We start from the raw sequence: 14,365 nt of genomic DNA, 5'->3' as shown, positions 1-14,365 counted from the left end.
GTGTTAATATGGAACGGAAGGCCTTATTTTCTTAGTGATAGGGACAGTTGTACACAAATAGAAGCTGAATTAAATACTCCCCTGAGAAAGCAAATAGGTATTGCAAACAAAATAATTAGAATGGTTTGTAACAAGCAAGCAAATGAGTGCTGCGAAGGAATCACTGCATTATATTTATTTTTTTTTCTATTTGAATATCTGCCTAGGGAGTAGGCTGCAAATTGAAGGACCCAATTTGCTTTTAAAATTTTAATGACAGAATGAAAAGCATTGGCTTTGTGTTATGGAGAGATGTACTTAGGTCACAGTTTTTTACATATTAAAATTTTTGAGCTTTATTTTGTATGGAGGTGTATGAATAATTTTGAAGAATTCCTTCTTTTTTCCCTCTTCTCTTCCCATTCCCTCCCTTCTCTTCCTGCTTTTCATCTTTCCTTTGCTCTTTCCTTCCCTTCCCTTCCTCTCCCATAAGCACTAACTAGGCTTGGTACTCAGTATTAGGAACCCACTATAGTATGAAACATTAACTTAGCTCATAAGGAATTGATCTACTTTAACTCCAGCTTGGGTGAAGCAATGCACTATGGCCTTCAGTTTATTTTTAGTTCTGTGGGTGCAGAGGGTCCTGAATTCCTAACACTTGTGAAGTGAATCAGTATGGGTATATTGTAAGGGACTAGCATTTCCTTGTGGATTTTGGATTTTAGTGTAAGGCGTTTCCTTACACAGTTGCTGGGTTAATTGCCATATTGCTCCGTTGGAGCCAGAGGGTGGCAGGAAGGACCACTTCATAGCCCATGAATACAGAGTTTTATTCCCTGGACATCTTATGTGGACTGTGATCCCAGCTCTTGAATTTCAGGGACTGTAGCTCTGCCCTGCCTCCAAATGCCAGGTGAAACTATTTTTAGCCTGTCCCTGGAGTTATTTTTGTGCTTTGTAAACCCCAGGTCTAGACCTGCAGCAGTTTACATTTCAGATGCAACTTAGAGCATTTTTCAGGAATATCACAGCTGAAAAAGTTAGGACAAGGTTAGCAATTGCTAATCCCCTTTGCGGAGGGGATTGCTTTGACCTACCTTGGATGCTAAGAGTTCATTGGAATGTTGGTATGAGCTGTGATGGGTGAGATGGAGCCATAAGTATTTAGTGCTTGTCAGGGTGGTAGAAGGAGGAATTCTACAGGAGATGGAGGCAGGAAGTGAAGAAAGAGGGAGAGGAAGAGGGAGAGGGAGAGGGAAAGAGAGAGAGGAAGTAACAATAATGAAAGAACACAAGAGTAAGAGACAAGAGAGAAAGGTCAGAAAAGGGATGAGGAGAATATATAGACACCTCGATCCAGTTCTACCCATAATCCACCACTAACCAGCCAGCCAGAGGAATTTCATGGGCTGTTGCCAGTAAATACTGGGGACAGAGGTGGGTTCCTGCATTTATTGAAAAAGGGATGACCCACCTAGTGCTCATGATCAAATAGAATAGAATAAAAGAGAAACTCAATTCAATAAAGCAGAATAAAAGATTCACTGAAAATGTATATGTTTGAGGAATGCTACTTGGACTCCTCTGGCTAGGACAATAGTCTTTTGGTAAGCAGAAAAAAAACTAAGGGAGGATTTTCCAGAAATGAGCAGATGACCTGGATGACATCCATCCTACCAAACCCAGGCATTGGTCTTGAGGAAATAAGGTTAGCTGAACGGACCAGATCCATTCAGGAAAACCTGCTGTCCTGACAGCGGCCTTGTACTCATCCTTCAGAGAGAATGGCATTGAACCATTGGTAAAGAAATGGAAAAGCCTGTCAAGGATTCTGTTAAGTGAAGTAATCCAGACCCAGGGAAGCACAGGTGGCATGGTTTCTCTCATGAGAGAAACTAGCAAATGGCTATAAATCTAGAAGTAAATACACTAGGTGGCACTTAAGCAGTTATACGTGAATTAACAGAAATATAATAGATTCTATGGAGAACACAAGAATAATTCTTTAGGAAGCCTAAGTCGAAGCCTAACAAAATGAGTATTAGAAGATGAGAACTTGTTGGGGGAAGGTGCAGCAGCAAGAGGAGAGGAGTATAAGAGTGAATGTGAGCACTGAGTAGGATGCAGGCAAGAATGCATTGCATAAGTCAGAGAACTGAGAAAAATAAGGAGAACAGTGAAGGTGCCAAGGGGCTGACATGGGTCAAAATGCATTGAATACATAAAATGCTTTGTTAAATGGGAAAAAAACCTCAATATATAGCCTTGAAATTAGGAAAAGTGAGGAAGGGGTTGAGGGAGGGGTGGTGAGAATGTGAAAAAGGACCACATCGATCAAGTTGCACTGCATTCATAAATGCCCCGTTGAATGGCAATGCCTTTGTTCAACTAATTAAAGAAAATAAAACAGTATATTTAACAAAGACACTTGCTGAGTTGAAGGAGTTGCTGTGTGGTCAGAACTTTGCCACCTCTGTCTTGGAAAATCCACAGTAGAGCGGCAGGCAGCATACTGACTGGACTGTGAGCAGAAGCCACGTGTGTCATTTGCACAAATAAAGCCATAGAAGTGTTTATTTAATGACTGGGTGGTTGAGCCCTGGTGTATTGTCTTGGCAGGATCTCTTGGGGGTAAGGAGGAGAAGACAAGCTTGGTGAAGAAGGCAGTGGGCTGAAAAGGGCTTACTTACTAGTTCAGGGCGACGCATCAGGAATGAGTCGGACAGATGTGTAGGCGAATGTCCCTTCCCAAGGGGAGTCTAGGTAGAGGCATGCCTGTGCTGGCTTGCAAAGGTTATAGAATGAGCTTTAGCTTTGGGGTTGGAAAGATGAAGTGTACTCACTTGTGTGAGTCACATGAATTCCACTCATGGACTGTTCTGGAAAACTCTTGGAAGTAGTTGTATCTCATTTAGATTACACACAAAGACATTACATGCCCTGCCTAAGTTATATAGCCAGGACTGGACCCCAGATCTATCTAATCAGTGATACACTGAGTCAAGGTCTAATATCCGAAGGTGGGATTCTCTGGACATCACAGGGAGATCTTTTGAAAATGCTGATTCTGATATGCTGGGCCTGGGTGGGACCAGAGACTCTGCATTTTTAACAAGTTTCAAGATGTTTCTGCTGTGGTTAGCTCATGGACTATGCCAATCCTGGGGCTTAAACTCAGAGCCTGAATGTTGTCCTAAGGTTTTGTGCTCAATGTTAGCATTCTACTACTTGAGCTACAATTCCACACTCAGCTTTTTGGTGTTTAATTAGAGATGAGTCTCATGGACTTTCCCGCCCAGGTTGGCTTTGAAACAAGATCTACAAACGTTACCCTGCTCAGTAGCTGGGAATATAGGTGTGAGCCATCGGGGCCTAGTTCACACCTATAGGAAGAAGATGGTGATGATGATGATGATGAAGATGATGATGATGATTATGATGATGTGTGTGTATGTGTGCTGATCCTGAGATTGGAACTCATGGCCTCATGCTCTTTTACTTACCTCTTTTGCTCAGTGCTGGTGCTCTACTACTTGAGCCACAGTTTACTTTCAGAATTTTTGCTGGTCAACTGGAGAGAAGAGATTCAAGAGCTTTTCTACATGGGCTGGTTTCGAATCTATACCTCAGAACTCAGCCTCCTGAACAGGAGTAGTTATTGGCATGGACAACCTCCTCCTGGCTTATTATTATTAAGTAAATGGACAAAGGAGTTTCAGTTCATTGCATCAGTTTCTTATTACAATGCATCTCTATCAGTGTCACTTCTTCGATCATTCTCCCTCTCATTTATCCCAACAGGACTCCTCCTTTCCCATTTCCTAGTTCCATGTTTACATATGTTCACATATGTTCACAAAGAGTATTATAACTATATTGTTGACTCTTCCTGTGTCACGGATCACACTTGGATAAATAAGGATGATCTCTCTGCAGTTTTCTATAGCTTACATCAAAAGGGAGACTCAGCAGCAGTCAGTGAGGTTTTCTGAAACAAATAGGGAGACAGGGTATGTCTCTGAGCAGAACTATCGTGTCATCTTCTGCCCCAGAAAAGTAAGCAGAACCAAGCTTTGAGGGTGTCCTACCACCCTCCCTTCCTTTCATATCTCCCTGGAACTTTGGTTCACCTTGATCTGTGTACCCTGATATGCTATGAATGCAGCAGACACTCCCCAAATTCTGTTGACTTGTCTGGGAGTAATTCTTTCATCACAACTTTATTGAATCCTGCTTCTATTTTCTCCATGTTTTCCAAGCCAGTCTTGTCTATGAAATTTCTCTACTATCATTAACTTTAGATTACTGACACCATAGATTTTTTTAAAGGGGAATAAACTTTATTATTTCTCCAGAGATGGAATAATGCTAGTATCACACAGATGTTTGATAGATTTTGGTCTTTCTAAGGAATAAAAAGAAATGACTAACAATGTGATTGCATAGCCCTATATAAGTTTAGAGATCCATTTAAATATTTAATAACATTTCTCCCTGATATGGGGTGGTTCTGAAATTTTACTGAAGTCTTAAAATTAGACAAAAATGTGTTTGTGTATGAGGGTAATATCCACTTCGTCAAGATGTATATTTAGAAAAATGAGATCCTTAGTGTTTTAATTGCCATTCTGAACATTTCTTGTCATAAAAATTTATCCTCTTTGCTGCTCTGCCTGACTTAACATGAGATTCCTGCCGTGATTCAATCTATGTTCAATAAAATGCTTCTAAGATGCTTAAAAGGTCAGATGATAGAAGGCACCCCCACACAATTGCCATTCAAATATTGCTCTGGTTGAAATATCAACTTTTAAAAATTTAAAATACAATGGAACTTTGTGCTATACTGCATTACATGTCATATTGGACTCATTATTCTGTTTTGTTTTTTTTAATTAGACTGTCAGAGAAACCTAAACCAAGCTTTCTTGAATGGTCTGAGAATGTATTATCACAGAGGTAGTTTCAGGGCTTTTGGACTGGTCCTGGTAAGGCAAAATGGTCACCATGTAAAGATAAGCTTGGCTATACTTTGAAGGTTTGGGGAATGGTACAAGTGGTAGAATGCCTGCTTAGCAAACCCCAGAATCATTATCACCAAAGAGAATCCAATGAGGTGTCAGGCAGGAAGAGGAGAGTCAGCAAATCCTCAGCCTCCCTCAACCCCCACCCAGTGCTCTCAGTGTGATGTGTCTGCTCTCAGGTAGAGTTTGCCTGGGACACAAATATCCAGTCAGGAAGGTATGGACCCCTCCAGGTCTTCTTTGAATTGCATAAACCCTTTCAGAACTCACTAAGGAAAATCTCTTCCCATCTCTTCACTCAGAAATGGGATTGTGATGCTCATTTACAACTCTCCAAACTCTGTTCTGACATGTAATTGGGACCAGAACCCATAGGATGCCTTCCTGCTATGGAGAGGAGCAGTCACCTCCCACCTCCAAGACGCTGATTGTGGGGGAAAGTGCAGATGTGTTAGGACAATGTAGAAGAGGAAGGGGGAATCCGGTCAGGAAAGCAGAAAAAAAAAGGTTCTTTCTTTCTGTTTACCAATTGGCAAAGCAGCTGTATGTGCATCACACTTTATTTTTATTTTTATGTTTTGGTAGCTAATAGGATATAAGAATCTTGTGGACTTCCTGCTGGTTTTGAGTCATAGTTTTCTGATCTGAACCTTGTGGGTGGCTGCGATTACAGTTATGAGCCAATCATACCTGGCCATACCTAAGCATTTTTTATGCTATTACATACCTCTACTATAAGTGTATCTTATTTTTGTATCATCCTTCTTTTTTCTTTTTTTCTTTACTCAGTTACCTACATTTATACATAGAATGATGTCATCTCATTAACTTAGTCATTTACTTACAGCTGCATATTAGACTATTTTACAAATTCTTTTGCTTTCTTGTTCTCTTTCTTTCTGCTGGTCGTGTGGTTTGAACTCAGGGTCTGGACACTGTCACTGATCATTTTTGCTCAAGGCTAGTGCTCTACCACTTGAGGCCACCATCCAACTTCTGGCTTTTGTGGTGCTTAACTGGAGCTGAGGTTTCACAGACTTTCCTGCCCAAGATGGCTTGAAACTGTGATCCTCAAATCTCAGCCTCCTAGACTGAGTGGGAGTAAGAAAGGAGCAAAAAATCTTTAGTTTCTGTTGTTATAGTGTGTAGGAAATAGGATAGAGAAGAACAAGTCCAATCCATCAGACTCTTAGTTTGACAGATGCAGAAGTCCTATGTCTCCCAAGTTATGTTAGTATCATTTTCATTTTTCTTCCAGTTAGAAAAGAAGGGGCACTTTAAAAACCATTCGTAGCCTCCCTATCAATTGCTCATCTACTTTCAGGGGGAGGCTGAAAGATTTTTTGAAAAGTCAATGCAGCCTATGGGTTTTCTCCACATGAAAATGCGCACACACTCATATTCATCTCATTTTTTGAAATGGTGAACCCCTGTGAAGTCAACCATGGGCCCTGGCTGAAGACACACATTTCCTCTGAACAGAAGCAATCAAATCTCATTCTCTTCCTTAGCATGCTCTACAAGAAGGACAATTTTGCTTTCAATCAGTAAATTAAGTATGTGCCTTCTGGGAGAATGGGCGATTTGGCTTTTCTTTAGAATTCTTCTAACTTTTCTTTGGCCTTAACCCTTCGAGAGTAAAGTAGAGATTTGTAGAGGTTTCCTAATAATTTATTTGACTCAAGATACATATTTTTCTAAGCTTCAGTATACATTCTCAGTAGAGAACTGGAGATAGTATTTTTATTATTCAGTGCACGAAGCAATTTCTCACATTTTATTGTACTCATAGCCATTTTTCCTATAAGTATGCTACAAGGCACAAAAGAGTCTGTTCCCCCTATTTCTTTCTGATAATGGGTAGGAAGAATGTGATGTTAACTTGAGACCGTAGCCCTCTGTATTTCTGTACTTCCTTCTGTACTTATTCCATTGTTAAAACAATCATAACAAATCACAAATATGTATTGTTTCCCACTGAAAATAGAGACATATCCAGCAGTGTTTTACTGCCTCTTTATCCAGATTCTGTCATCAGTTAAGTGTTCTAGATACTCAATTTTAACTGTTTCTAATGATAATCCATTGACCTTCAGGGCTAATTTCTTGAGTGAGTGGTGTAGAAGAAAAAAGATTTATGGTGTAAACTGTAAGATTATAGGAGGTAAGGGTAGTCTCAATTCATGACAATATTTCTTTAAAGGAAGTCAGATGGAACCTACAGAGAGCTTGTCCTCTTGCATCTACCAGGGTAGATGACACAAGAATCCAATTAGGATTTGGTCAAATGGAGGAAATTGTTCAAATGTCTTCCGAGTTCCTTATAAATAGTGCTTTTTCTAATATTGATGACAGTGAACTTAGGGAAAGGCAGTCAAATGAAACAAGTATAAATTATAGCATAATAGCCGGGATTTAACCAGTCATACAGCCAAGACATATGGGGAGCAATTTGGGGCACAGGTGTGTGTTCCAGAAAAAGAATTAGGATCATGAACTAAAGAATCTGAAATACATACAAAAGGTTTAGTAGTACGTTGCAATGGAAGAGTAATTAGCTTGAATGACACTCCCAAATGGGGGAAAAAAGCACTAAAATAGCTGAAAATGGTATATTTAAGAAAAATCAAATAGCAGCTGTCAAGAGTAAGAACCATAGAGACACAACATAGAAAGAAAATGGAAACTCTTGGCAATATGTGAGCTTCAAATTTAATGTTTGTCCTGAATGTCTTGGCCAAGCTGTTTTTGTTCTTCCAGTTGGGTGGGAAACAGGACATAGAAGATCAAGTCAAAGAACCACCTTGTGTAGAGCCCAGTGTCAGACTTCTCCCTAGCTCTGGTAACATATCCTCACTCTAAGAATTAATGAGAAACAAATGCAAGGGAAATTTCCCATTTTCACTTCAGAGTTGCACGGAAGGGACATTTTCTTAAAAACTGATGATTCATGCAGGTTTGTGCCCCAAGTTTATGTTGTTTGTGGGGTCTAAGGGAACTCAAAGGAGAGCTTAATTTACAGTGGTTTAGATGGGCAGTGAGGAGGAAGTAGATTGCAAGCAAACAGTTTCTGAAATAATGTGAATGGCAGCTAGACTTAGAATTCTTAGAGAAGTTATAAGAACAATGAGACCGAGAAAGAGATAAAGAGAGAGGCATAATCTCTGACTTACACTATGAAAGAAATGTACTTATATATGTCTTAAAAATAGTGGTGTATGTGCCTTGAAAAATAAAAAGCAGAATTGAGGCTAGCTAAACCAAACACAGGGAAGTCACAAATCCTAGTAAGTTAAAAACCTTACAAGGAGACATTACACATCAGAGTGGACCTACAGAGAAAAAGATGGAAAATACGAAGGCATTATTTAGACTATAACCACAGAAACAAAAACATGAGAGATTAAGACACATGGAAGATAAGTAACAATATTTAGCATATTTTTGACTAAATTTCTAAAAGCAAGTAGGAGAAAGTGAAGTAGGAAGAATATTAAAGGACATTATGATTTATAAGAAGAAAACAAACCAGATGTAGCAAGACTAAGGATCAAGAAGATGACAAAAAGTTCACATCTAGCCACATCACAGAATGACACTGTAGGAAACCAAAGACAAATAAAACCTGAAATGTATTTACAGAAAAATGACAGACCATATACATATTTTTAAAAAAATTTATGTGTGGTAGGCTGAATATTTGCCTATGACTATATTCAAGGCCTAGTCTTATCTTTCAGTTCTTTTTTATTCATTTTCTGACAGGAGAAGCAAGGTTTAATTGTTGATAATTAAATTAACAACACATGAAATTGGCTTGTATAAGTTCATACTGTTAATATATTTCATTATCTTTATATAATTTTTATAAAGGGCTACCATTCAATAAATCAGTTTATAAGTACAATGCAGTTTTTTTATTCTCAACTATTTATTTTGTGATAATTTGTTATTACAGCTATAGGAAACTAGCATCTGGATAATAATGGAAATCTAAGATAGTGTCATATTGCCTTCCATGAGAGAAGAGAGAGTGGTTAACCTACAAGTGTACCTTTAAAAAATGTGTTGTATTTATACATTTTCATGTTGAACTGAAATTCCTTTGTGCAACTATTTAAAGGATATAATAAACAAATTTAAAGAAGAATAATATCGACATGGCCTGAGGCTAGCTCTGGGCAAAAATATAAGATTCTGCTAGGAAAATAACTAAAGCAAATAAGTGCTGGGGGCATAGCTAAGTGTTAGAGTGCTTGCCTAACAAGCATGAGTCCCTGAGTTCAAAAGACACAAAACCCTGAATAAGATAAAAATGTTTTTTCTATTAATGGAAAAAAATAAAACAAAACTGAGTCTATAACCACAATTCAATATGAAAAGAAACTCAGTAATGTACCCCAGAAAGAGAATTTTGTCACATGTAAGGCTTGAAGTCTAGTCAATAAAGTCTAACCAATATGCTAATGGATACTTAGTACAAAGGCACATGTGCAGTTTATAAAACAATGTGGCTGGAGCGAACTAGAAGAGCACAAAGAAAGATAGAATGAGACTAATGTGCCATTGACACACTGACACATTAGATGGCCCACATTAGCTGGTCATGGGAAGCTCACATTGTTGAAGAGAAATACGGAATGATTTTGCTTGTGCATTCCAGTGAGCATTGTGTCTGATGTGTTCTGTTACCTCACTGTCTTCTGAGAGTGCTGTGTTACCCAGTGGCTTGTTTTTTTTCTCATCAACTGTAGTCCTTGGTGGTGTGGGGGGAAGATTTTTCTCCTGGTACAAAGGGAAAATGTTTTCTGTTTTAATTGAATGCTTAAATTACCCTGTGTCTCCATAGGATGATTCGGAAGTTGGGGCCTCTCACTATGGTCCAGAGATATCAGATAGGAACTAGTGGGCAGGAGTGAGAAAAACTTCAGTGCTACCCTAGGGGCCTAGCAGATACATTGGGACAGGACCACGGCCTGCCATATTGCTGCCAGAATGGACCAATCAGATAGACTCAGAACTGGGAAGAGGGAAAGAAGTGGGGGCTATTTATTACCATGGGTTCCCAGATTGGACATGTTTCTGGAGAGAGAGGAATAGTCCAGGGGGAGTGTAGGAACAACTAGCAAGCAGAGATCGAGTGGATTCAAGCCAGGCCAGGTGACACAGGATGGTCCACACGTTCCAACAGACTCTCATGGTGGAAGGCATATGGTAGTTAATGGCTTGGCAGGACGCTGTGCCAAGTCTTTTAGAAGTCCTGGGAAGGCAGAAGGAAAGGGCAGATCAGGGAAGCTGAGAAGACTCCTACCCCTTGGTTCACAGAGTCATTCCCCAAGGGCTTGTGAATTGCCAGGAGAGACAATGGTTGTTCTAGGCTGTCTTGTAAGTCAACTCCCAGGTTTCCAGGGTCTACCGGGGTCTATAGATTTGCTTTTGAAAATGAGGAAACATGAGAAATTTTATAAAAGGACTTCTAGGAAAATGACTGTCCTGTAATAGCCTCCTCAAGATGTGGGAAAAAAGAAATAATATGAGACACACCCATTTCCCCTCTGAGGGGTGCTAGCTCTGATTCACTTCTTTATGGGAAATTGAAGTGGTGTTTCATGATATCATGCAATTTTTAGATAAGAAGCTTCTCAATTTCTTTCTTTGTTTCTTTTCCTCCTCCTCTTCCTCCTCCTCCTCCTTCTCTCCTCCTCCTCCACTCCTCCTCCTTCTCTTCCTCCTCCTTCTCCTCTTTTTCTTCTTCCTCATCCTCCTTCTATGCCAGTACTATGTCTTAAACTCAGCACCTCATGCTCTTGATTAGCATTTTTCTTTTCTTCTTATGGCTGGTGCTTTATCACTTGGGCCACACCACCATTCTGCTTTGCTCTGGTTAATTGGACAAGAATCTCATACGCTTTTCTGCCTGGGCTTGATTTGAATCTGGATTCTCAGATCTCAGTGTCCTAAGTCAGGATTACAGGTATAAGTGACCAGTACCTAGCTCCTCACTTTCATATGGTTTCTGGAATAGTAGATAGCTGGTGTACCTGGATAGGTTGATGATATGAGGGTGTGATTTCTCTCATCCTCTGTCTGTGCTCAGGGTAGGGCCTTGGTCCCAAGAGTGGCTGGGGCAGAGCTGACCATGTATATCCAGATTCAGCTTTATCCTTTACTGTGCTCCTTGAAACCCGCTGTGTACTGGGTCTGTTCTGCATAACTAGTCTTCTTACCTTGGATTGTATATTGCTCCAATCTAGCAAGTTCATCTTCCTTCAAACAGACTTGTCTGGAACATTGTCTTGAGAGATTCTAGCACAAAAACAGCATGAAAAATTTGGATAATTTAACTTGATGTGATCTCTGCAGGCCAGCCTTCTTGGAGATTACAGATTATGCCACAACTCTTTGTATGCCACAACTCTCTTCCTGATTCAGCATGGGACTTTAACCTATTGTAACCCTTCCCCGACATGTTTCCTTAGACCCATCCTATATACATTGTTTACTGTCTTGCCCTTGAAAACGTTATGCTGTGGTTTAAATGATCACTAATTTCTAACTACTTTCGGAATGCGTCATCAGTCATCATTAATTTCTAACCTCATTAGTTCTATTTACACCACTATAGAATTTCAGCTTGGGTGATCTGTAAGGAGAAAAATTTAAAGCTCATTTTAAAATACAATTATGCATAGGTAAAGTCTTCACTTGTAACCAGCTGCCAGTGGAGACCATGAGCTGAGACTTCAATTAACCTAACTATTCCTGTCCCATTCATGAAGTGCTTGATGTGTATTCATTGTCATCTTATAGCATTCTGGGTGTGTGAACCCCATATACCTCTGTTGGGGTCCTGGGTTCAAAACCTATTTTTGATCCTACTTATGATCAACCCCCTCTGATCACAAATGTCCCCACCCCAGGACCACCCCAGGGCGGTGGAGCCTGTGGCACTGCACATCTGGTGAGGGCTCCACCCTGAACAGAGTTTTTCTGCCCTGTACTGCAGCCAGTGTAGCACCACAAGCTTCCCGGCTGTACTCTGCCCACACATATGCAAACACTGTGCCTAGTAAGTTCAGCTTCAAGTTCAGTATGTGAGACATTTCTCATGGCCTCTGAAGGCCCCTCCTTTTGCAATGTCTCCACCTGAAGGCAAAATGGAATGATACTAAAATATACTTCACTGCATTTCTAGGGTTGTTGTAAGCATCAAATAAACAAAGGCATATGAATAGCATCATTGGTGTTTCAGTCTCTGAGACACTCGGTATATATTTCATCTAGTAATGGAAAAGGAGAGGTTCTTGGGACAGGACTGTGGGTGACTCCTGTTGTATCACTAGTGTTAAATATAGAACAAACACCATACAGGATGATGGGTAGATTTTTGTGGAACAAATGGATATGGTTGTGAATTTTTTATTGGAAGAAACCCCAACAATCTAAGTAGGAAAGAATTCTAGGGAACACATTGTGTTTTGGCTTATCAAGTCAGAGAAACTTGGCTTTCCCTGATTACATCAGGCTGGTGACTCCCAATAGAAAATACAGCAGTACATCTGGCTAAGTAATGCCTACTTGTATCTACTGTGAGCTGTGACAACACCGGTTGCTAAAATCTTGACCTGTGGAAACCAGCCTCTGACATCTTTTAGCCTCTGACATGTTTTTATTTTTTTTCCACCCCCTCTGGTGTAGAGGAAAAGCTAAAACAATTCTGTGTATACCTAAGGGCTAACAAGTATTGTTGTAAATAAATAAGAATATGTGTGACCTGAGCCTCATCCCTTGATCTCTTTCAAATTATTCATGAATTGATAGTAAGCACAGATGTGATTATTTCTGTAGGAAATCAGTGACCCCGAGATCCTGGATCTGGTCCACAGTGCCCTTGGAAGAATGACGGTGGTCCGGCAAATCTTCCCATCTGCAAAGGACAACCAGAAATGCATGAGGAACAACCACCGTATCTCTTCTCTGCTCTGTGACCCTCAGGAAGGCTACCTCCAGATGCTCCAGGTCAGTGTGGGATATACAATTCCGTGGGGGGTGGGGGTACATCTCACTTACACCCTTGGCTTGTGGCCCAAAATGTTCTGGGGTTTCCTGGGTATGAGCTGAATGCTATTGCCAACCACTTTTAATTACTAAGACCTCTGTCATTTGCTAAAATTGAAACCAGTCAGCTGGACAGTGTCAGCAGGCCACTATGTTTGTTGTTAGCAAGCAGGAAATGCTAGCACACAGGGGGCCTCTAGTATTTTTTTACATATATAATTTATTGTAATTAATAGAAGGGTTACATTATATTTGCCAGATAGAAGGTACATTACTTCACAAACATTAATACCCTTTCTCATATTTTGGTCCCCATTTCCCTCCCCCCACCCCAGTACCTCATCTTCTTTTTCCCCCTTCCCTATCCTATTTCAAATAAACAAATAAACATATATACAATATATCAGATAACAAGGTGAAATACTGTAACAATATGAGATAACCAAGGAACAGCAAAAGAGATGAGAAATAACATAGTACATTAAGGACAACAATCATACATTATATGGCTTTTATTTATATCCTGGAGGTTCTTTCATTTAGCGTCATCCTATATGTATAGCCACACTTTTAACAAAAGGATTTATATTTTGTAATACCCACAGAATAAACTAAAAAGAGAAAAGAAAAAGACAAAAAATTCAAAGGTAAATGAACCTAAGACCTAAAGAAAATAAAAAGGGTGTGTAAGTCTCAAAACAAGCAAATGAAAATCATGCTCATTGATAGTGAAAGAAGTAGAAAATAAATGGGCAAAATAGCATTTATAAAAACTGAGAATCCCCTGAGTTGGCAAAGCTAGATACTAACAGACACCTATTTACACTGTAGTTCTTGGGGAGTCCATTGACACACATGTGTAAGATAAATTTGGGCCTCTCGTATTTAAAAGTTATACCTCTTGGTCACTGGTGGCTATAATCCTATAATCCTAGCTACTCAAGAGGCTGAGATCTGAGGATTGTGGTTTGAAACCAGCCCAGCAGGAAAGTTTGTTAAGAGTCATACCTTCAATACTAGCTTTGAATACAAAAGCTCAGGAACAGCACCCAGGCCTTGATTTAAGCGCTAGGACTGGCACCAAAAAAAGGAGAATGCTATACCTTCGTGGGGAAGAGATTGCTGTTTCTCAGGCCTTGTTATTGACTTTTTGAAGGGATGGGTTTATTGGGCAGGGCTAGAGGTGGAGAATGGCTTTGTGCTCTTTCTTGTAAGAAGTCACTCATATGGACACAGAACATATGCTAAGGAACTTGGAACTTCCCTAGCACATCTTCTGAATGCTGAGGCTCAAGTTATCC

The 14,365-nt window shown here is 39.9% G+C and overlaps 1 protein-coding gene across 1 annotated transcript in view; it reads left to right on the top strand.

Moving 5' to 3' along the window:
* LOC150039673 (glutamate receptor ionotropic, delta-1-like) overlaps window positions 1-14,365 on the top strand; it is a 71,492-nt gene that overhangs the window by 39,864 nt on the left and 17,263 nt on the right. Inside the window, exon 3 of the mRNA XM_090327658.1 lies at window positions 12,855-13,025. Coding sequence (XP_090183784.1) covers window positions 12,855-13,025 — 171 coding nt within the window. The remainder of the gene's footprint in view (window positions 1-12,854; window positions 13,026-14,365) is intronic.

Source organism: Megascapheus bottae, unplaced genomic scaffold (genome assembly GCF_031878675.1).
Source record: "Megascapheus bottae isolate mThoBot1 unplaced genomic scaffold, mThoBot2.hap1 HAP1_SCAFFOLD_53, whole genome shotgun sequence".
Taxonomy (NCBI): Eukaryota; Metazoa; Chordata; class Mammalia; order Rodentia; family Geomyidae; genus Megascapheus; species Megascapheus bottae.
The sequence above is the reverse complement of the archived record's forward strand: the minus strand, read 5'-3'. Positions and strand labels throughout refer to the sequence as shown.